Source organism: Peromyscus californicus, unplaced genomic scaffold, assembly GCF_007827085.1.
Source record: "Peromyscus californicus insignis strain IS unplaced genomic scaffold, ASM782708v3 Scaffold_18__1_contigs__length_77618521, whole genome shotgun sequence".
Taxonomy (NCBI): Eukaryota; Metazoa; Chordata; class Mammalia; order Rodentia; family Cricetidae; genus Peromyscus; species Peromyscus californicus.
In genome coordinates this window covers 49,699,663-49,721,927 of record NW_026294480.1, presented here as the reverse complement: position 1 = coordinate 49,721,927, position 22,265 = coordinate 49,699,663, and the positions used below count along the sequence as shown (strand labels likewise).

The window sequence follows — 22,265 nt, the reverse complement described above, 5'->3', positions numbered from 1 at the left end:
CAGGATTACATAGAGAAACCCAGTCTTAAAAACAGAACAAAAACCAAAAAACCCTGATATTTCAGCCATACTTTGAGATAGTACACAAAGCCTTAACATCTTACCCTTTTATTTTGTTATTTTGGGTGCTTTGGACCTCACTTCAAAGTTTTTTTGTGGGGGGAGGTTCGAGACAGGGTTTCTCTGTGTAGTTTTGGTGCCTGTCTTGGATCTGTGTAGACCAGGCTGGCCTCAAACTCACAGAGATCCACCTGGCTCTGCCTCCCGAGTGCTGGGATTACTTACAGGCATGCATCACCGCCGCCCGGCTGTTTCCTTTTCTTAATCTTGTCTCTTTTAATTTTTCTTTTTCTATAAGACATTGACTTAATTGAAGAGATCAGGCCTGTTGACATTAAAAGCCTCATCTCTGGATATGGGTGTTGACTTGTTTCCTCTGACACTGGGTAACTTGTGTCCTGTTTTTGTATTTTCCAAATCTTTGTTTTGTCCTCTTGGAAACTTGGTCTCACTATATTGCCCAGGTTAGAATTAAACTCCTGGACTCAAATATTCCCACTTCAGCCTCCTGAGTAATTGGGTTTATAGGCTTGGTTAGATTCAGATAGAACCTTTCAGTAAGAGCCATCTGTCACAATGCATGTTTTATATTATGATGCATCAGGAAGTGGATGGTTCTGTTTTTTCTTTGCCATGGTAGGATCAATCACTGTCTTAAATCAGCCAGGCAGGCACTGTACCGTCACTGAGCTACATCCTCAGACCTTTGTTATTGCTAGAGTTGGGGTTTTGTAGTTGGGCTTTTAGTGTCCTGCCTTATCTGTCCTGCCTAGCTATTGGCTATTCAGCTTTTTATTAGACCAATCACAGCAGCATATCTTCACACATTGTAAACAAATATACCGCAACAGGATTTCACTACGTTCCCTAGGCTAGGCTTGAATTCCTGGGCTTATGAACCTCACTACCTCAGATTCCTGAGTGCTGATACTATATAGACATGCACATAGCACCAGGCTTCTCCTGCTGTGTGTGATGTTTAGTTTGGTCACTAGAGTAGGGAAGAAGAAACAGTCTTTTTTTTTTTTTTTTATGTACAACTGCAGGAGAAATAATACACAGATAGCTTGAACATAAAAATAGGTTGTAATTCAAAAGTCCAGGGTTATTTGAAGCTGGAAAATATTTTCTCTGTAGAAAGTAGTAAAAATAACATTTCCCAATAAGCCCCTTTAAGCCAAATAATAACTGAATTATACATATAAGTATTGATTAGATTCTGGGATACAGAAGAAACCTATCTTCATCTGTTCAGAGAGCTGTGTTTTACAATTGTGTAAATGAGATTCCTATTCAGGGAAGAAACAGTCTTAACACTTCATTGTAGAATACCTTTCTCTTTCAGCTGCCCCCGTAATCTTTGAGGAAATACTTTGGTAGCATGTGAGTGCACAGTTCCTTGGTGATTTTTCTCCTATGTGTTTTAGAGTCCATTTTCATTCCTTTCCTGAATCACTGATTAAGGCTGTGAAATGTCTGTTTTCAATATTCTGTTATTTCTATTGTTAACAGATAGCTTTCTGTAAAAGAAAATCTGCCATCACTAACTAAGGCTGGTTAGTCACTTTAAAACACAGCCCAACTGAAAAATCAGGATGAATTTAAAATCTTATCCTGTAACTTTTTATAAAGATGTATTTATTTTTCTTGTATGTGTATGAGTGTTTTGCCTGATTGTATGTGTGCGTCACATCTATGCTGGTAGCCACAGAGGCCGTAAGAGGGCATCAGTTCCTGGAACTGGAGTTACAGACAGTTGTGACCCACACCAGGTGGTTACAGGAAGTAGAACCCAGGTCTTCTCGAAGACAATTCAGTGCTTTTAACCCCTGAGCTACCTCTCCAGCCCAGTTTTGAAATAGACTTTTAAAAACAACATTGAGATTTATAAACAACATTTAAAAACAACTTTAGAGATTCCCCTGTACCCTGTACCCTATGAACATTTCCTACTAAGTGGAACATTTGTTAGTATTAATATTGATGAACGATGAACTTACATTGACTTGTCGTTAACAGGCCACTTCCATTGCTTAAGTTAGGGCTTCCTTTTAATTTTCAACTTCAGAGTGAAAGAGTTAGTGTTTTAGTTGTTTTGAAAGGAACAGATTCTCCTCCTCATTTTTGTGTGTGGTACTATATGTACAAGGGCTTTATCCTAGAGGGCCATCCTCCTTTTTTTAAAGATTGAGACATGGCCTCACCTTGTAGCCCATTCTGGCTTGGAGCTCACCTTGTAGTTTAAATTGTCCTTGAATGCACAGCAGTCTTTCCAACTCGGCCTCTAATTGCTGGGATTATAGGTATGAGCTACCACACCTGGCAGTGATGGACCTCTTATATCCATGGTGTTTAAAATTTGTTTTTGGTCATCCTCCTACCCACAGCTAATAGTTTAGATTGTTCAATGTCTACTTTATTTTTTCCCTTAGGACTCTGTTATTATTAGAGTGCACTTTTTTTTTTCTTTGCCTTTTTTTGGTTTTTTGATACAGGGTTTTTGTGTAGCCCTGGCTGTCCTTGAACTAGCTCCATAGACCAGGCTGGCCTCGAACTCAGAAATCCGCCTGCCTCCACCTCAGATTAAAGGCGTGTACCACCACGACCTGCTAGAGTGCACTCTTAATACTCCCTATTACGACTTAAGCTTACAGAAGTATTACTGTTGGACATGTATATACATTTTTATAAGTGTTGAAAAAGTATTTTATTTATTTTTATAATGGTGTTGGGTATTGGACCCAAGGCCTCGTATATGTGTTTGATAAAGGTTTCAATGATACTAGTAATTGCAAGACATTCTTTTAAAAAAGAAAAAAGTAACTTGGTAATTTCTGATTTATTTTAGTCAACTTAAATTACCTTAGAAAATTGCCATTGGCCTGGAGAGAGATGGCTTAGTGGTTGATTTTGCATTTGCTAGTCTTACAGAGGACCCAGTTTAGTTCCCAGCCCTCGACAGTTGAGTTCACAGACTGTCTGTAACTTCAACTCCAGGGGATCCAGTGCCCTCTTCTGGTCTCTGTGGGCACACATACATGTAACACTTAAACACACACATATACACACATAAATAAAAGTAATCTTGGGGGGAAAATCTTGTAAGTATTCTGAAATTACTGACATCATCATCATTATTATTATTATTATTATTTTAATTTTTTTTTTAAGACATGATTTCTCTGTGTAGCCATGGCTGTCCTGGAACTCACTCTATAGACCAGGCTGGCCTCAAACTCAGAGATCCTGCCTCTGCTTCGTGAGTGCTGGGATTAAAGGTGAGTGCCACCACCATTTAGCTAGATTTTAATTTTTCATGGTATCTTTCCTTCAAAATATGGTAAAGCAACCAGGCATGGTAGAACAGGCCTTTAATTCCAGATCTCTCTGAGTTTGAGGCCAGCCAGGACTACATAGTGAGATTCTGTCTCAGCCTCCTAAAAAAAACATGGTAAAGCTGTGTAACAGTCGGGTGCTGGAGTAGTCAGTGTTCTGACTGAGAGTCTTGAGAGAAACTACCTTGTAAGTCTGACTGAACACAAAATTTCTGGAATGTGGCTCTACTTCCTATTTTAGAAACTAGAGACCACCATATTTCATGAAAAAAACAGTATCTCCTACACATGAGCTTTCTTCTTATTTTAATTGATCTGTTTGAAAGTGTCATTGGTTCTCATTATCACAGTAGCTGTGCTTTGTAAAGTTGCTAACTTAGAAAATATTAAGCTATTGTCCTATTAAAAATACTGGAGTAATGCCAGGCGATAGTGCATGTCTTTAATCCCAGCACTCGGGAGGCAGAGGCAGGTGGATCTCTGTGAGTTCAAGGCCAACCTGGCCTACCAAGAGAGTTTCAGGATAGCCAGGACTGCACAGAGAAACCCTGTCTTGAAAAACCAAAAGTAAATAAATAAAGTACAGTTGTAGATTTTTGTAAGCCTCTAGTCAGAATTTCTGTAAGCCTTTTGTCAGCCTGGCATTTTATTCTGCTCTTGTTTTGGATTATGTTTGGGGGCAGGGGAGTCAAACCAGGGTCTCAGATAGTCTAAGCAGACGTTCTACTTGTAAACTTCACACCCAGCCCCAGCTAGTGGATGCCAGGGATCTAACTCAGGTCCTTATGCTTATGGAGCAAACGTTTTCCTGATTGAATAATATCTCCAGCCCCTTCAGTTGAATTTTATGAATTCAGCCTCTAAGAGTCCTGTTTCATATCCTGTGCTCTTTGTAGCGAAAGTTTAATTGTTTTAATTTAGTTATTAAGTTGTCTTTGAGAAATACACAGCTAGGACTTGAGGAATTTTCAGAAGGAAACAATTATTTTAATTCATCTGAAGTTTAGTTTTGAAATTTGTTTATATTAGGTATTTAATAGACCTTTTTTAGGAATAATAAGTGCTAGGAAAAACTTAAAAATTGTGTTGCGTTCTAGTAATTGTGGATTTTAATTAGTGTTTGTATTTGGTTTTAGGGTGGGTCTATTTTACTCATAACAGGTCCTCCAGGATGTGGGAAGACAGCTACTGTAAAAATACTATCAAAGGAGCTTGGGATCCAAGTACAGGAATGGGTTAATCCCGTTTTTCCAGACTTCCATAAAGATGATTCCAAGGAGTTACTTCACTTGGGTAAGTTCTGCTGTAAAGGTGCTAGAGCTTGCAAAGAAAGCTTTCCGTAATGAGACTCCAGGTCACGTGATAGCGCACCTTTTCTTTCCATTCTTCTCAGTCTGAGGAGAAAGTGAGATGCCCGAACTAGAGAGGAGAAAGGGGTTCTTAGGAAATTAAATTTAACTCTTTTCTACGATAACAAGCCGGTTTTTGTTTTTTAATTTATTTTTACATTTATTGATTGTGTGTGTGTGTGTGTCCACACTCATGTGTATGCACAAACTTGTACATGCCATGACTTGCATGTGCAAGTCAGTTCTCTCCTTTCACTGTAGGTTCTGAGCCTGCCCAGTTTTTGCTGTTTTGAGACAGTGTTCTTGTACCTAGGTTTGCCCCAAACTTGTGATCCTCCTGCTTCCGCTTCCCATGCGCTGGGATTATAGGCATGTGGCATCACACTGGGTTAACAGGGTCTCAGGCTTTCATTATTTATGGAGTTCTAAACCGTAAGCTTTTTTGTTTCAGTGTCAGTCAGGCTCTCAGGACGGACTGAAAGGAACCTGTCTTTCAAAACATTGTGAAATACTTGTTAAAATGACGTCACTTCAGAACCCAAGGCAACAGGCAGGCATGGTAGCATGCCTTTCATCCTAGCACTTAGGAGACAGATCTCTGTGAGTTCTAGGCTGCCTAGTGTAGATAGTTCAGGCCAGCTAGGGCTACACAGTGAGATCCTGTCTCAAAAGAATACCCCCCGCCCCCCCCCCCAAAAAAAATCAGAAACATAAGTTAAAGATTGTCTTTGGAATTTGGAGGGAGCTTTAACATTAAAAATGACAGTAACGCCGGGCGGTGGTGGCGCACGCCTTTAATCCTAGCACTTGGGAGGCAGAGCCAGGTGGATCTCTGTGAGTTCAAGGCCAGACTGGTCTACTGAGCGAGATCCAGGAAAGGCGCAAAGCTACGCAGAGAAACCCTGTCTCGGAAAAACTAAAAAAAAAAAAAAAAAAAAAAAAAAAAAAAAAAAAAAAAAAAAATGACAGTAACAATTTAAAGTTTTACACTGTAGCTTTATACGTAGGCTCATCTATTCTAACACTGGCATTTTAGCTTTTATTCTTTACTGATGATGTAGGTATTTAAACTGGAAGTAGCCACAGCTCCTAAGCTGCTTTGAATCAGAGGAGCTGTGTCGGACAGTTTTTATTTTAATGTTGACTGTTCCTCAAACTTTCTGGGCTCAGCCAGGATTAATGGCATACACTTTAATCCCTGAGGCCGAGGCAGTAGGACCTCAGTGAGCTCAAGGCCACCTTGGTTTATCGAGTCAGTTATAGGCCAACCAGGGCTCCATAGTGAAACCCTATCTCCAAAAACAAAACAAAAAACACAAAACAAATAATTTAAACTCTAGTAGTGAGGCTGGGCATGGTTGGGCACACTTTCAGTCCCATTACTCTGGAGGCAGAGGCAGGAGGATCTTTTTGAGTTCAAGGCCAGCCTGATCTACCTGGTGAATTCCAGGACAGCCAGGCTATGCAGAGAGACCCTGTCTCATAATGCAGAACAAAACAAAAATTCAGTAGTGACGTCCTGATCTGAAGATAGCATTCCACCTCCATTCCTTCTTCCCCTCCTCCATGATGTTTCCTGAGTCTTGGAGGGGGTGATAAAGATGTTCTTTTTATGGCTGCACATTCAATATCCCTTAATTGTCATCACTTGAATCAGTTATGAGTCTCTGCAGTTACCACTGCACACTGTATAAGTGGAGGGGGGGTTGCTTCTCCAACAAGCTAATGGCTATACTGATCTGTAGGTATAAATACAATTATTTAATGGGCATATCACAGCTCTTTAGCAAAACAAGAGCAGTAACTTCTTCACTGTGGCTGTGATTTCTCCAGCAATGGGTTTTGGCTAGGCTTAAATTACTTTGTATTTTGTAACAAATAATAGTTTACATTACTTTTATTCTTTTCTGTGCAGCAGACCACAAACCCAACTATGAAGCAGCTAGATTCCCTCTAAAAACTCACTGCTGTTACACTGATGAGTCCTTTTTGCCTAAGTGGTATAGCACATGGGGTCTGTAACAGAGTAAGACCTGACGACAGTCCTCCCCAGCAGCCTGCACAGTACCTGCTGGCACTACTGTGCAGGCTAGCCAGCTGGAAGGGAAACCTTGTCATGGCTCCTGTTTGATTTCTCTGTATTCTGTGACCAAAGTAATAACAGCTTTTTTTAAAGTGAGCTTTATTTTTATTTTATGTGTATCAGTGTTTTGCTTGCATGTATGTCTATGTACCACATGTGTGCTTCTGCCCACCAGAGGCTGAAAGAGAACATTGACTCCCTTGAATTGGCAATACAGGCAGTTATAAGCTGTCATGGGAGTGCCAAGAATTAACCCCGAGTCCTCTCTCTCTCTCTCTGTCTCTTAAGAACTGCTGAGCCGTATCTGTAGCCCAGCTGCTGTTTTTGAAGTCAATTAACTTTGTATTACTTTCATTGGAATAGACAAATTATTCTTGTACATCATACTAGTCTTTTGAAATATTTTAATTTTAAACCATTTCAAATAATTTTAAGGTAGTCTTCAGTATTGTAAGTTGTATCATATAAGTGAATTTGATGTGTACAGTATATGTCTAATATTAATGTATATGATTTGAAAATAAAGTGATAAATGTATTTCCTTTCAGAATCAAAAGTCTACATAGTTCCATACCAGTCTCAGATAGCAGTCTTCAATGACTTTCTGTTAAGAGCCACCAAGTATAACAAACTGCAGATGCTCGGAGACGACCTGACAACTGATAAGAAGATAATTCTGGTTGAAGTAAGGACAGCTTTTAAAATCCTGCTAGAGCTGTTGTGTAAACAATTGTGAGACGCACTAATAGTGACTTTGTGATAGATAGCAGAGACCTGAAGGTTTTTTCAGTAATCATAAACAGAATAGCATAGGTTAAAGTAGAGTAGCTGAATGTTAACATAGTTTTCAACTGCAATGCCATCTGTATAGAAAAGCAAAGAAATCTGTGGAAAGTTAACTTCCTCAATGACAATAAATGTCCTTTAATTTCTCTGAAAATTGTAATCAAGATACATTGGATAAATAATGTTTTTCCTTTACAAATGTAAGTTTAAAAATAAATATGCAGTGGACTATCACTGAGCTAATATTTGTCCCATATGTTCAACAGGACTTACCTAACCAGTTTTATCGAGACTCTCATGCTTTACATGAAATTCTAAGGTGAGTGTCAGTGAAGTCTGGTGTTCTAAGACTCCCCATTAGAGGTGGGGGTTGTAACTCTGTGGTAGAACGTTTGCCTAGCATGAACAGCTAAATTGTTGAATTTCAACATTATTTTGTTATTTTAGGAAGTATGTGCAGATTAGTCGGTGCCCTCTTGTATTTATAATCTCTGACAGTGTCAGTGGAGATAACAATCAGCGATTACTCTTTCCCAAAAAGATTCAAGAGGAGTGTTCTATTTCAAACATTAGGTAAGAAATGTTTTTATGCTTTTTTTTTTTTTTTTTTTTTTTTGAGACAGGGTTTCTCTGTGTAGCCCTGGCTGTCCTGGAACTCGCTCTGTAGACCAGGCTGTCTTTGAACTCAGAGATCCACCTGCCTCTGCCTCCCAAGCACTGGGATTAAAGGCATGTGCACCCCCACCCAGTTTAAACTGTTTTTAAATTAATCATTTAAACACCATCTTTTTTTATTTTTACAGTTTCAACCCTGTGGCACCAACAATTATGATGAAGTTTCTTAATAGAATTGTGACTATAGAAGCTAGTAAGGTAAGTCTAATTTAAGACTTATATGTAGCTATGAAAAACACACTTAAATGGTGTGTAACTTGGAGAAATGGTTGATGACACCTCAGAGCACACTCTACTGCTATAGAAATACACATCTTAGCCTTCTCTGTCTCTTTCTGTGTGTGTGCATGCGTGTGTGTGTGTGTGTGTGTGTGTGTGTGTGTGTGTGTGTGTGTGTCTCACGAGTGTGAAAAGTTGGAAACAATCGGAGACTAGCTTCGTGCTATATCCTTCCTAGCTTGTGAAGGCTCTGGTTTCCATCGCCAGCCCTGCCAAAATGCTCAAAGTTGTATTAAAAAACCATGACGTTAATGTAATTGTTCCGTATTGGGGAAAATATTTGTCAAAGGCTATCAATGACATTATATAAAATGTTATTACACTCTTGTTTATTTTGTGTTCATGTGTATTTGTGTATGGAGAGGGCAGGTGTGCCCAGGTCACATGTGGAGGTCAGCGGACACCTGGGAGGAGTTGATCCTCCTCTTGTACAAGTGGGCTCCAGGGATGGAACTGAGGTCGTCAGGCTTGGCAGCACGTCCCTCTACCTGCTGACCTGTCTTACCAGCCCTTCACTAAATAACATTTTAAAAAATGGTAGAGATTTAAAGCTACTAACATTAAAAAAAAAAAAAAATCACCTCAGTGGTATTTGGTAAGAATTTAAACTTACAGAAAAAATACTATAATTCTATCTAGATTAAAATCATTAATTCTCCCAGGCACTGGTGGCACATGCCTTTAATCCCAGTATTTGGGAGGCAGAGGCAGGAGGATCTCTGTGAGTTCGAGGCCAGCCCAGTCTACAAAGTGAGTTCCAGGACAGCCAGGGCTGTTACACAGCAAAACCCTGTCTCAAAAACAAAACAAGCCGGGCGGTGGTGGCGCACGCCTTTAATCCCAGCACTCGGGAGGCAGAGCCAGGCGGATCTCTGTGAGTTCGAGGCCAGCCTGGGCTACCAAGTGAGTTCCAGGACAGGCGCAAAGCTACACAGAGAAACCCTGTCTCGAAAAACCAAAAAAAAAAAAAAACCTCAAAAAACCATTAACTCTGCATGTTTGCATAGACTTGGAGATCTGGAATGTATTTGTAGATACACGCACACAGAAAGTCTAGAAAGATACTCACTAAGTGTTAATTCTGTGACAGAGTTTGGTTTGGGAAGACAGACAACTTTCATAAATAATTTCAATGGGTTAGAGAGATGTCTTAGTGGTTAAGAGCACTGACTGCTTTTTCAGAGGACCTGGGTTCAGTTCCCATGGAACTGAACTACATGGAAGGTCAACTTCTGTTCCTAACTTCAGTTTCAGGGGATCAGATGCCGTCTTCTGACTGCTGAGGACACTAGGCACATACGTGCATACATGCAGACAAAACACCCACAGGCATAAAATTAAAACATAAAGTAACATTTGAAAACATGATTTTTGTCTGGGCAGTGATGGCGCACGCCTTTAATCCCATTGTTTTTTGAGAAAGTGTCTCTTTCAGTCATCCATGTGGGTTAGAATTTAGGATTCTTTTGCCTTAGCTTCCCACATGCTGGGACTATAGCTTTGTCTTACCATACCTGGGCTGTGCAAGTTTTTAGACATTCAAATTTTTCTGTTTTGTATATGTTCAGTTCTCAAAATGGGTTGTAGTTTCTATGTATGTGTTTGTGTTTTAACAAAACAGCTTTAAAATTGAATCTCTTCATTTCAGAGTGGAGGAAGAGTTGTTGTTCCTGATAAACCGTCCCTGGAGTTGCTCTGTCAAGGGTGTTCTGGTGACATCCGAAGTGCAATAAACAGCCTCCAGTTTTCTTCTTCCAAGGGTAACTAACTGGAAGACACCTTCATAGAGCAGTGATAGGTGCCTTTCTCTTGGACAGTCAGGAGCTAAATCAGCTTCAGCCTCTTGGGAGTGCCTCAGGACCAGTCCCAGGTCTTCCATAGGGTGGGCAGGCATTTTACCACAATGCTGTCTATTCTCAGCCCAGACTGCACATGAATATGTAGTTTAGTCGCCTGTAGGTGGCACTGTCTGAAAGTTTTTAATAGAATATTCTAGAAGTAAAATAATCCATAACTTTTGAACTTTTTCATAGTATTTATATGTATTCCATTAGATACAAAAAGGATCGATAAACATGGCATAGTAAAGCATAGCTCCACTAATGATGATGAGTTATGTTTTTATTCTAGTAATTATAGCCGACTGCATAGTACCTATCATAAACATTTAACAAACTGTTTACATGGTGTTGAAAAAATTGACCTTGAAATGAAAGCTATGTGTTGATCTCACAAAATCTATCTGAAATTCTGGTGTTCTTATTCAGAGTTGTAACAGGCCTATTCTGTGTGTGTGTGTGTGTATTTGTGCTTAATAACCATAGAAAAATGGTACCCTAACACAACTAACACCAGTCTGTATGCTGTTTATCCTGTGCAAGTATAAATGTGCTAGATTCAGTATAGGAGTTAGGAATTAGAAACCTAAATGGGACCGTTTGAGGTCCTGACTCCTTAACAGATTATTGTTTTGAACTCAGAAAGTTAAAGAGAAGAGAAAATAATGTTTATCAAGATTTATGGGAGCAATTATAAAACTCATCTTGACAATTTGAAGGGTCAGTTCTCTCCTTCCTTGTGGAATCAAACTCAAGTTCTCGGTCTTGTTTAGCTGGCGCTTTTACCTGATAAGTATCTCACTGGCCCATCTCAGTCTTTTACCTATAATAATTATCTTCTGCCTCCATAGAATTTCTGTGAGGGTAAAGTTAGTTATTGTGTAGCATCCATCAGAAACAGTACCTTGCACAAAACACTGAAAAAAAAATGAGGCGATATGATTATATTACTGTGTTATGTCTGAAAATTTGTGATACCATGAGATACTATTTTTGTGGTGTTGGGGATTATGAAACATTTTATTTTATTTTTAATATTTAAAAAATTTTTATGTGTACGGGTGTTTTGCCTACATGTATGTCTGTGTACCCCATGTGGAGCCCACAGAGACCAGAAGAGGGCATCATATTTCCTGGATCTTGAGGTACAGATGACTGTGAGCTGCCATGTGGCTTCCAGGAACCAAACCTTGGTCTCTGGAAGAGCAGCCAGTGCTCACAACTGCTGAGCCATCTCTCCAGCTCCTAAGACAATTTAAATGACATTTTCTTCCATTTTAATAGTTAGCAACAGAGAGGACTTTTCACTAAGGTCATATTAAGTTACTGCTTGTTAGAAAAAGGTTAGTATAACTATCTGAAATACTCTTAGTTTTAGTTTTCATATTTTGATTTTTTAATATCATTTGTATGTATATTATTTAGGAGAGAACAGCTTATGGTCAAAGAAAAAAAGAATGTCATTGAAATCGGATGCTGCAATATCAAAATCAAAGCAAAGAAGGAAACATAAAAATGCTTTGGAAAATCAAGAGATCCAAGCTATTGGTGGAAAGGATGTTTCTCTCTTTCTCTTCAGAGCCCTGGGGAAGATTCTGTACTCTAAAAGTAAGAAACTCTTCTGCATTTTTCTTATGTGTTGTACTCTCTCTTTAGAAATAAGATACTCTGTGTTTTGAAATGCCTTGTATTTTGTTTTGTTATTAGAGGGAGCTGGGGCCCTGCCAAACTGCAGAGCCAGTGCTAAAATGTAACAGGAAAATGTCTTCACCTTTGTACAGCATTTTCCAACTGAAGTAACATCAGACCACTACTGTAGACCATATTCATGTCTGTAAATTATAGTTTCCTGAGGACACTACTCCATCTAGACCAGCAGTTCTCAATCTGGGTCAGGACCCCTTTGGAGGTAATGGCCCTTTCCTCGGAGTCGCCTAAGACCATCAGAAAACACAGATGCTTACATTACAATTCATAACAGTAGCAAAACTACAGTTATGAAGTAGCAACAAAATAATTGTATGGTTGGGGTCACCACCGTATGAAGAACTGCATTAAAGGGTCACACACAGTGTTAAGAAGATTGAGAACCACTGATCTAGACTTTGAGTGGTAAAAGTTGGTAGCCCAAAGCTATTGTACTACTCAGTTCCAAATACTTGGGTGCTGGGCCAGGTGCCAGGCAGCTTCAGGTCTCTGGCTCCTTTCACTGACTTGCTGTCCGTTTAACCTTCCCACTCCTGCCCTCCCAGACTTCCCCTTCAGTGAAATCCCCGGTTTCCGTTCTTTATGTAGTAATACCAGTATGATGCTGAAGGAAGAGACTGTGACTTCAAAATGCAAACTCTGTGCAGGGCAAGTCTGGTGAAAACACTCAGCTGGCTCTGAGCATCTCACCTTCCTAACTACCTCAGTGTCCAGCCTCAGTGCCCATTCTCACCTAATTCCTTCTTCCTTCCCAGTGGTCATTTCTTTTTTTTTTTTTTTTTTTTTTTTTTTGGTTTTTCGAGACAGGGTTTCTCTGTGTAGCTTTGCGCCTTTCCTGGATCTCGCTTTGGAGACCAGGCTGGCCTCGAACTCACAGAGATCCGCCTGGCTCTGCCTCCAGAGTGCTGGGATTAAAGGCGTGCGCCACCACCGCCCGGCTTCCCAGTGGTCATTTCTAACCTCTGCGTTGAGGTGCAGCTTTCCTGCTCCTGATGGTAGAACAGCCTCTTCCTACACAGTAAACACAACACAAGCCTTTCGTACTGAGACAAGGCAAGGGAGAAAACAGCCCAGAGCTGAAGATGAAGTGAGTTTAAGTTTAGAAAAGCCATAATCTAGCCGGGCAGTGGTGGCGCACACCTTTAATCCCAGCACTTGGGAGGCAGAGGCAGTGTGAGTTCGAGGCCAGCCTGGTCTACAGAGGTAGTTCCAGCATAGCTAGAGCTACAGAGAAATCCTGTCTCGAAAAATTAAAAAATTAAAAAAGAAAGAAAAGAAAAGCCATAATTTAATCATCAGAATTCTGAATTTTGCCCTTGTTAGTAGTTTTGATATTCAATTTTTAACAGCTTCCTTAGTGTTTTAACAATATTGTACCTAAAGTATTGAAAATCAGCATATGAAAGTGCTATGATTGTAAAGATGACCTTAGCTTTAGTAATCCCAGAAATTTTCCTACAGGAGCACCTTTAACAGAATTAGACTCACCTCGCTTGCCTGCCCACTTATCAGAGCATGAACGGGATACGTTACTTGTTCAGCCTGAGGTAAGGGCCTTTGTAACACTTGGGACTTGGCTTAATATGTGTTATATATGTGCATAAATATCTGCTCACTGCATTTGCACTAAAATTTATATATTTATGTCTCTTTTTATAGGAAATAGTAGAAATGTCACATATGCCAGGAGACTTTTTTAATTTATACCTTCACCAAAACTACATAGATTTCTTTGTGGAAGTAGATGATCTTGTGAGAGCCAGTGAGTTTCTGAGCTTTGCAGATGTCCTCGGTGGTGACTGGAATGTAAGATCATTTAACTTATTTTTTGTATGTTTTGTATTTCTTCAGGAAAAAGTTGGGCCTTATCTCTATTTAATGTATGTTGTGACTCTCACTGTGCTAAATCTAATTATCCAAGCCAGTGTTTATAATAAAATCTCAGGTTATTTGATTTTTCTGATGATATATAGCACTAATGTTTTCTGATGTTCTTTTCTAATTTTATTATATTATTTATTTTATTTTATGTGTGTGATTGTGTATATATATGTACACCACATAGGTGCCTGATGTCCATGGAGGGCAGAAAAGGATGTTGAATCCCCTGGAACTGGAGTAATCGATGGTTGTGAACCATCATGTGGGTGTTAGGAAATCAAACCTGGTTCCTCTATAAGAGCAACACATGCTCCTAACCACTGAGCCATCTCTTCAGCCTCTGCTTTCTAATTTTAAAATTAACATAGACTCAGAACATTTTTAAAAGACTTATTTTTAATTATGTGTAGATGGGTGTCTGCATGTGGTGCTAGAGTTACAGTTCTGAACCTCCTGACCTGGATGCTGAGAACCAGACTCAAGTTGTCTGGAGGAAGAGCAGCAAGTGCCCTTAAGTGCTGAGGCCTGTACTCAGAAAATGTGGCAGTCATTGAATATTAAAACAATATTTTTATGTTTTTAAAATAACTATAAAGCATGTATTAGCTTGAAGTGTGACTCAGTGATAAAGCACATGCTTAGGGATACAAAGCCTTGGGTTTGATCCCCTGCACCAAAAGCAGTGATCTGTTCGTTTCTTTCCTTTAACATGGGGCCAGGTGGATGTCAGAGGACAGCTCTGTGGAGTTGGTGCTCTTCCCACTTTATAGGTTCCAGGGTCAAACTCAGGTCATCAGGCTTACTCAGCAAGTGCTTCCTCCCCCTGAGCTGTTTGCCCATCCCTTTTAGGTTTCTGAAATACAGGACCTTGCTATGTTGCTCAGGTTGGTGTCAAACTCCAGGACTCGAGTGATCTTTTACCTCAACCTCCCTAATGTCTAAGACAACAGGCATGTCCCATTAGCCTGTGCCAAAGTGTCCTGTGTATTTTTTCATAATATCTTAATACTGTTCTGACCAATACAACATTTACTTAATTTAAATGTAAAATTCAGTTCCTCAGTCATACTAACCACATTACTAGTATTGATGGCCTCATGTAGCTAGTATCTACTATGTTGAACAGCCCGTCTATGAAACATTTCCATCATTGTAAGAAGTTCAGTTGGACAGCACTGGTCTGATGCATCAATATTTTTCTGGTTATAATATGTCATTAGCTTCAGAAATTAAAGTTAAAAGCCAGATGGTGGTGGTGCACACCTTTAATCCCAGCGCTTGAGGCAGAGGAAGGCAGATCTCTTAGTTTGAGGACAGCCTGGTCTACAGAGTGAGTTCCAGGACAGCCAGAGCTGTAACACAGAGAAACCGTGTCTTGAAAACAAATAATAATAATAATAATAACTAAAGAAAGATGTTAAAAACTTAATAGTACTCGGTTTTCCTTCACTTAATTTTTTTTTAAAGATTTATTATGTATACAGTGTTCTGCTTGCAAGCCAGGAGAGGGCGCCAGATCAAATTACAGATGGTTGGGAGCCACCATGTGGTTGCTGGGAATTGAATTCAGGTCCTCTGCAAGAACAGCCAGTGCTCTTAACTGCTGAGCCATCTCTCCAGCCCCCTTCACTTAATTTTTAACAAATAATTATTTGTAAAACTTTTTGATTACCACATAGTATTTGCATGTATAGGAGGTACAGTATGATGTTCTGATTCCTGTACACACTAAGTTGTGATCAACTCAGTAATCAGCATATCCATCACCTTCAGTTTTTATCATTTCACATCTGCACAGAATTGCTGCTTTTTCATCTTGAAAATTTCAAATCCATATTTAAGTTGAAAAGCAATACACTGACAACTCGCATACCTTTAACCTTTGTTTGCTTTTTTTTCTGCTTTGCCACATTGACCTAATCACTTATATATTATATACTAGTGTTTGGTGGAAAATGGGAAAATAATTGCAAACATCACACATGAATGAAGACGCCATTCTATGAAAACCACAATAGGGCTATATCACACTTAGTAAAGTTGCTGTTAATTTAGCTAATATTAATTTAGGTTGAGCATAATGGTACACACTTATAATTCTGGTGCTCAGGAAGGTGAGGCAGGAGGTATCAAGGTTCAGACTAGTCTGGCTTACTTAGGAGACCTTGTCTTAAGCAACAAGATAAAAATAGTTTAGTAATATGTTGTCATTATTTTCTGTTTTCTTTCTTTTTTTTTTTGTTTGTTTGTTTTTTTTGTTTTGTTTTTTGAGATAAGATTTCTCTGTGTACCCCTGACTGTCCTGGAACTTGCTCTGCAGACCAGGCTGGCCTCGAACTCAGAGATCTGCCTTCCTCTCTGCCTCCTGAGTGCTAGGATTAAAGATATGCACTGCCACCTCCTGGCTGTTACTATTTTCTTGTTGCCCCAAAACGTTGTTTCTCCCAACCCTACCAAGACCTTACCAACCCCACCGAAGACCCTGCTCAGTAGTTCACCCAGTGCTTTGATCCCTGTGTCTCAGTTGAGTTTGTTTTAAATAATTTTATAGCAATATTTTTAAGGCTTTGGTGATGTTGGAAAATATATCTGCAAAGTAACTAAGTATCAGCAGTCTTATTTGTGTGGTTACTGTGAACAATAGTATTTCATAAATGTTGTTTCACATCTTGTCTCACTTGCTAGACACGCTCTTTACTCAGGGAATATAGTACATCTGTAGCTACAAGAGGTGTGATGCATTCCAATAAATCCCGGGGATTCGCTCATTGCCAAGGAGGAGGATCAAGCTTTCGACCCTTACATAAACCTCAGTGGTTTCTCATACATAAAAAGGTAATAAAAATAAATAAATAAATTTTTAAGCAATAATCTCAGCACTGCTGGCTGAGGTAAGAGGATCGTGGGTTCAAGTCCACCTGTATTAACTACATAGTTAGACTGTACACCATGAGCCTCATCACATATGCATTATGTCTCAAAGCTGGAGTTTGGTTTGTTTGGTTTGGTTTTGAAGTAAGTCTTGTGTATCATTGGCTGTCCCTGAACTCCTGATCCTTCTACCCTGTGCTGCCTTGCTAAGCTTATTTTTTTTTAAAGATTTATTTATCTATTATGTATACAGTATTCTGTCTGCATGTATACCTGCAGGCCAGAAGAGGGCGCCAGATCTCATTACAGATGGTTGTGAGCTACCATGTGGTTGCTGGGATTGAACTCAGGACCTCTGGAAGAACAGTCAGTGCTCTTAACTGCTGAGCCATCTCTCCAGCCCCCTAAACTTATTTTTTTTTAACAACTCAAAAAAAAATGAAGTTTCCTTCTTAATAAGATAGCTCCTAAACCCACAGTTTTTTTAGAATTAAGAAATAATAGAGCTGGGCGGTTGTGGTGCACTCCTTTAATTCCAGCACTGGGGAGGCAGAGCCGGGTGGATCTCTGTGAGTTCGGGGACAGCCTGGGCTACAGAGCAAGATCAAGGATAAGACAGCCAGGGTTACATGGAGAAACACTACCTATAAAACAAACAAACAGAAACCTCCCCCACCCCCCCCACCCCCCCACAGAAATAATCTAGTGTTCAGTGTGGTCACTTTTACTTATTATTCCAGCATTGGAGAAGCTGGAGCAAAGTTGTTACTTTGAGTAACAAAGGTTTGAGTACTGGCCTGAAGTCTCTGAGGAGACCCTATGTCAAAAACCTAAGGTTAGATAAAGGGAATAATTAAACCTTAGGATACAAATTTTAGTAAGGAGCAGTGAATTTGAGGTTTGTGGCACTACCCCAAGATTGCACTAGTTATAGGAATGGACAGTCACACATTACTTGAGACAGAGACACAACCTGAGAACTTATTGAGCGTTTTACCATTGTGTAACCGTCATAGGTGTTCTCTTCAAACAGGTCCAATCGTGTATATATAGGCCGAACACTGGGCAAGGACTCCATGCCATAAAAACACCTGGTCAGTGCACATGTGTGAGGCTGCTGCGGTGTAACCTGATAGTGTTAGGTGACGCTACGACGATCATGAATTACTAGTTAAATGACTTCTTTTTCAGTTATATTATGTGTGTGTGCGCGCGTGTGCACGCGCACGCACGCGTGCTGGGGAGAAGAACATAGAGGTGAAGAGACAACTTGAGAGAGTCTCCTCCCACCATGTGGGTCCGGGGATTCAGTTCAGGACACAGGCTTGACAACAAACCCTTTACATCTCTCTAGCCCCAGTAGCTTTAAAGTGTATTTATACACTCAGAAGGTAGATAGGAGGATTGCAAGTTGGAGGACAGCCTGGTTGCATTAAAAAGAAAAAAGTATCTTTATAGTACATAAACTCATAGTCTTTGTGGTATAATAAACTTTATGTATGAATTCATAACCATTTTTCATTTGGGGGATTTGGTTTTTAATTTTTATTAAACTTTATTATTAATAAACTTACTAATAAATAAAAATATCACACCAAAATTAACCACACCCAAAGTATTAATAAATTTATATACAGTTAGAATTGACATTTGTTTGAAACAGGATTTCGCTATGTAGCCCTAGCTGACCTGGAACTTGTTATGAAGACCAAGCTGGCCTCAAACTTAACAAAGATCTGTCTGCCTTTGCCTCTTGAGTGCTGGGATTAACATATGTACAACCATACCACACATATAACCCTCTTAGAATTTTATTTTCCTTTCGTTGTCTTTTTCCCATACAGTATCGGGAAAATTGCCTCGCAGCAAAAGCACTCTTTTTTGACTTCTGCCTTCCAGCTTTGTGTCTTCAGACTCAGCTCTTGCCGTATCTTGCGCTGCTGACCATTCCAATGCGAAACAAAGGTAAAGTGCTTTCTTTACTACTGAGTACTTTGTTACCTGTTAGTTACAGCATCCACACCGACCATGATTGTTACCTGTTAGTACAGCATCCATGCCGACCATGATTGTTACCTGTTAGTTACAGCATCCACACCGACCATGCTTTAATCCATAGGAGTTGACAACTGGTTTTCATTCTTTCTAGGTTTTTTGTCTGTAAATTGTACTGTGAGGAACAGCTTTGATTCTTTCTCATTTGTTTTAATTTTTGGTGTATATTGATAAAGATTCTGGAATCTTGGTTCTTCAGTTGTAACTCCTTACTATCATTTATTTTGATCTCAGATTGTTCACATTTGACTAGTTGATGCTGCTTTAAGCTGTGTTTTTAATTTTTTTTTTTGAGCTAAGGATCGAATCCAGGGCCTTGCACTCTACCGCTGAGCTAAATCCCCAACCCTTTACTTCTTTTTATTACTGTTTTTTTTTAAATTATATGTGTGTGTCTATGTGTGGGTATGTGCACATGGGTGCAGATGGAAGCAGAGGGCAGAAAGGGTGCTGAATCCTCTAGAGCTAGAGTTAAAGATGACTGTGAGCTGCCTGAGGTTGGGAACCCAATTTGGGTCATCTGCTGCGAACATACTTAGCAGCTGAGCCATCTCTGGAAACCCAGTGTTACTTCTAAGCTTTGTCAGTAAAACAGAGCTAGACAGTTTGTTTGTGTATATAACGGAAGTCCATAATAGAGCATTGAGTTTCTACCCAGCCCTACAGCGTTTATCCTAGCCTTTTTCCTTCCCATAGCTGTGCTTCGTTTGTGTGGTCGCTACTGTTTTGTGGGGCTGGAGGGCAGGGATCAAATGGAGGGCCTGCCTTGTGCAAGCCAAGCCAGTGCTGCACCCCTGAAATAATCCCACACGTACCTCCCCCTTTGAACAATGAAATTACCTGCCATTTTTCTAAATATATTTGCTTATGTAATCTGTATGTACATAATGTACTTTTTATGTGTGTGTGTGTGTGTGTGTGTGTCAATGTGTGCATGTGCACATAGAAGTCAGATGACAACCTCAGGTAGTGTTCCTCAGCTACTGTCTTTCTTTCTTCCCTTGGTTTTTTTTTGGTTTTTCAAGACAGGGTTTCTCTGTGTAGGCCTGGCTGTCCTGTTACTCATTCTGTAGACCAGCATGTCCTTGAACTCAGATATCTGCCTGCCTCTGCCTCCCAAGTACTGGGATTAAAGGCGTGTGCCACCATGGTGCATGTGCCTGGCTACATGTGCCTTTTTTAAAATATAAATTCTTAGGGTTGAACACAGGCATTAATGATTGCAATGCAAACACATTATTAACTGAGTTTTCTCCCCAGCCCTACTACATATGCTTATTCAATATATGTATATCTATCTTTTTGTTTTTATGAGTATAAATATTTTGCCTACATGTATGTATGTGCACATTAATGACACAGGGATACTCAGCTTATATCATTAGTGCATGCTGTTATAAACATGAATATTCAAACATGCCTTTTTAAAATAAAAATAAAAGCCCATCAAAAGTAAATTTTTAAATGATGGCATTTAAAACTTTGTTAAAATGTCTTTTCAGCTCAGATTTCTTTTATCCAAGATATTGGAAGACTTCCTTTGAAGCGAAACTTTGGAAGGTAAGCTAGTCACCTTAATTCTAAAAGAACTTCTTACTGAAATGTCTACTGAATGTGTTCAGCATACAGTCAGTAAATGTTGTCCAAAAGATACAAAGCAGCTGGAGACATGGTGGAGCAAACCTTTAATTCCAGCACTTGGAAGACAGAGGCAGGTGGACCTCTGTGAGTTCAAGGCCAGCCTGTGCTACATAGTCATGGCTTTGAAGATAGACCCTAACTCAAATAAAATTTAAAAAAAATTTAAAAAAAAGCACTAGGACTGGAGAGATGATGGTTCAGCTCAAAACTGCCTATAACTTCGGCTAGGGTATCTGACTTCCTTATAAACATAAAATGAAAATAAAAAATGTAAAGTATCTTTTTCCAATTTCTGGAAGCTAACAATAGGAAATAAAAATAATAAAAAAAGGTATTATAGCTTTATTGTCTTGAGGTGGGGGTCTTACTAGGTAACCGAGGCTAGACTCAGACTCCTCATTCTCTTGTCGTAGCTTCCCAAGTGCTGGTACAGGCTGTACCTCCACCTGGCTGAAGTTCAGTCTTTTGGTTTAGTTTCTTCTTTTGAGATAGGGTGTCTTTATGTAGTTTTGGCTGGCCTGGAACTCAGAGATCCAATGTCTGCCTTTGCCTCCTAAGTGCTAGGATTAAAGGTGTGAGCACCATGACCAGCTTTAGTTTCTATTTTTAAAATTACAAATTAGGCTGAACAGTTTATGTAGTGCCATTCATGTTTCCTGAGATTTCTCTTTTCTGCTCATGTTTAATGTATATATAAATGTTAGTACGTAGGAACTCTGCTGGAGACATTAACCCTCAGCAGTAGGATTTAGTCACAGTTGGTCATTCACCTTGCATTTTGTGTAAGTGGAAAGACCACTTAGGTTGCAATGTAAAGGAATCTCCTGTTTGGTTATATTGATGTCTGCGCTGTGACTCTGACAGGTTGAAAATGGAAGCCCTGACTGACCGAGAATTGGGGCTGATAGACCCTGACAGCGGGGACGAATTCCAGTGTAATGGAGGACAGCCTGCACAGGAAGCTCAGGGCGAACCCTCCCAGACTGCTGACCCAGAACCCTGGTCTCTTCCTTTGAGTCAGAACAGTGCGAGTGACCTGCCTGCCAGCCAGCCTCAGCCCTTTTCCTCCAAAGTGGACATGGAGGAAGAAAAGGAAGAAGACATAGTAATAGAGGACTACGACAGTGATGAGACATAGAAAACAGCCTGCCAATCAAATTGCTACTTGAGAGACTTATTCAGTGGTACTTGAACAGCATTAACACACTTCTGGGGAATGACAAGCAGTTTGCTAATTGCTCAGCTCTTAGAGTATTCCTTACGAGCAGCTGCCTTCTGTCTTCTTGAAGTAAAGCAGGTCTCAAGTACTCAGTACTTAGTATTTATTTAGTCTTGTGAATGGTTTGGGGAGGAGAGGTCACGGTGTAAAGTATGTTTTTGAATGTCATGCTCAAATATCAGAAAATGTGAAGGAGTAATCCAGAATATACAGACTTTATGGGGTGTTGTAAATGTGATTTATAAAACAATTTAGGATGCAAAAATCAACTTTGTGCCTTATTTACAGTTTGCATCTAGCTTCTCAGATACCATTTTGGTATGTTGTACAGTGGAATATTTTAGATACTTCTGGAAAGTATTTACATAATTTATATCAAAATTAAAATGTTGGATTTCATCTTGTTTTTCTTATCTTTTAACGTTGCCTACCATGCACTGTCTCCTTGGGTTCAGGCAAAGTAGAACAAATGTTCTAAAGATGGAC

General features: G+C 39.6%; 1 protein-coding gene across 1 annotated transcript in view; it reads left to right on the top strand.

Moving 5' to 3' along the window:
- Window positions 1-22,178, top strand: part of Rad17 (RAD17 checkpoint clamp loader component) — a 30,833-nt gene extending 8,655 nt beyond the window's left edge. The window contains exons 5-17 of the mRNA XM_052743357.1: window positions 4,532-4,688; window positions 7,376-7,512; window positions 7,880-7,932; window positions 8,061-8,186; window positions 8,417-8,486; window positions 10,216-10,327; window positions 11,831-12,013; window positions 13,574-13,659; window positions 13,772-13,918; window positions 16,679-16,828; window positions 18,709-18,829; window positions 20,422-20,479; window positions 21,425-22,178. Of these exons, the coding sequence (XP_052599317.1) occupies window positions 4,532-4,688; window positions 7,376-7,512; window positions 7,880-7,932; window positions 8,061-8,186; window positions 8,417-8,486; window positions 10,216-10,327; window positions 11,831-12,013; window positions 13,574-13,659; window positions 13,772-13,918; window positions 16,679-16,828; window positions 18,709-18,829; window positions 20,422-20,479; window positions 21,425-21,698 (1,674 nt within the window). The 3' untranslated portion in view covers window positions 21,699-22,178. The remainder of the gene's footprint in view (window positions 1-4,531; window positions 4,689-7,375; window positions 7,513-7,879; window positions 7,933-8,060; window positions 8,187-8,416; window positions 8,487-10,215; window positions 10,328-11,830; window positions 12,014-13,573; window positions 13,660-13,771; window positions 13,919-16,678; window positions 16,829-18,708; window positions 18,830-20,421; window positions 20,480-21,424) is intronic.
- Window positions 22,179-22,265: the final 87 nt, after the last annotated feature.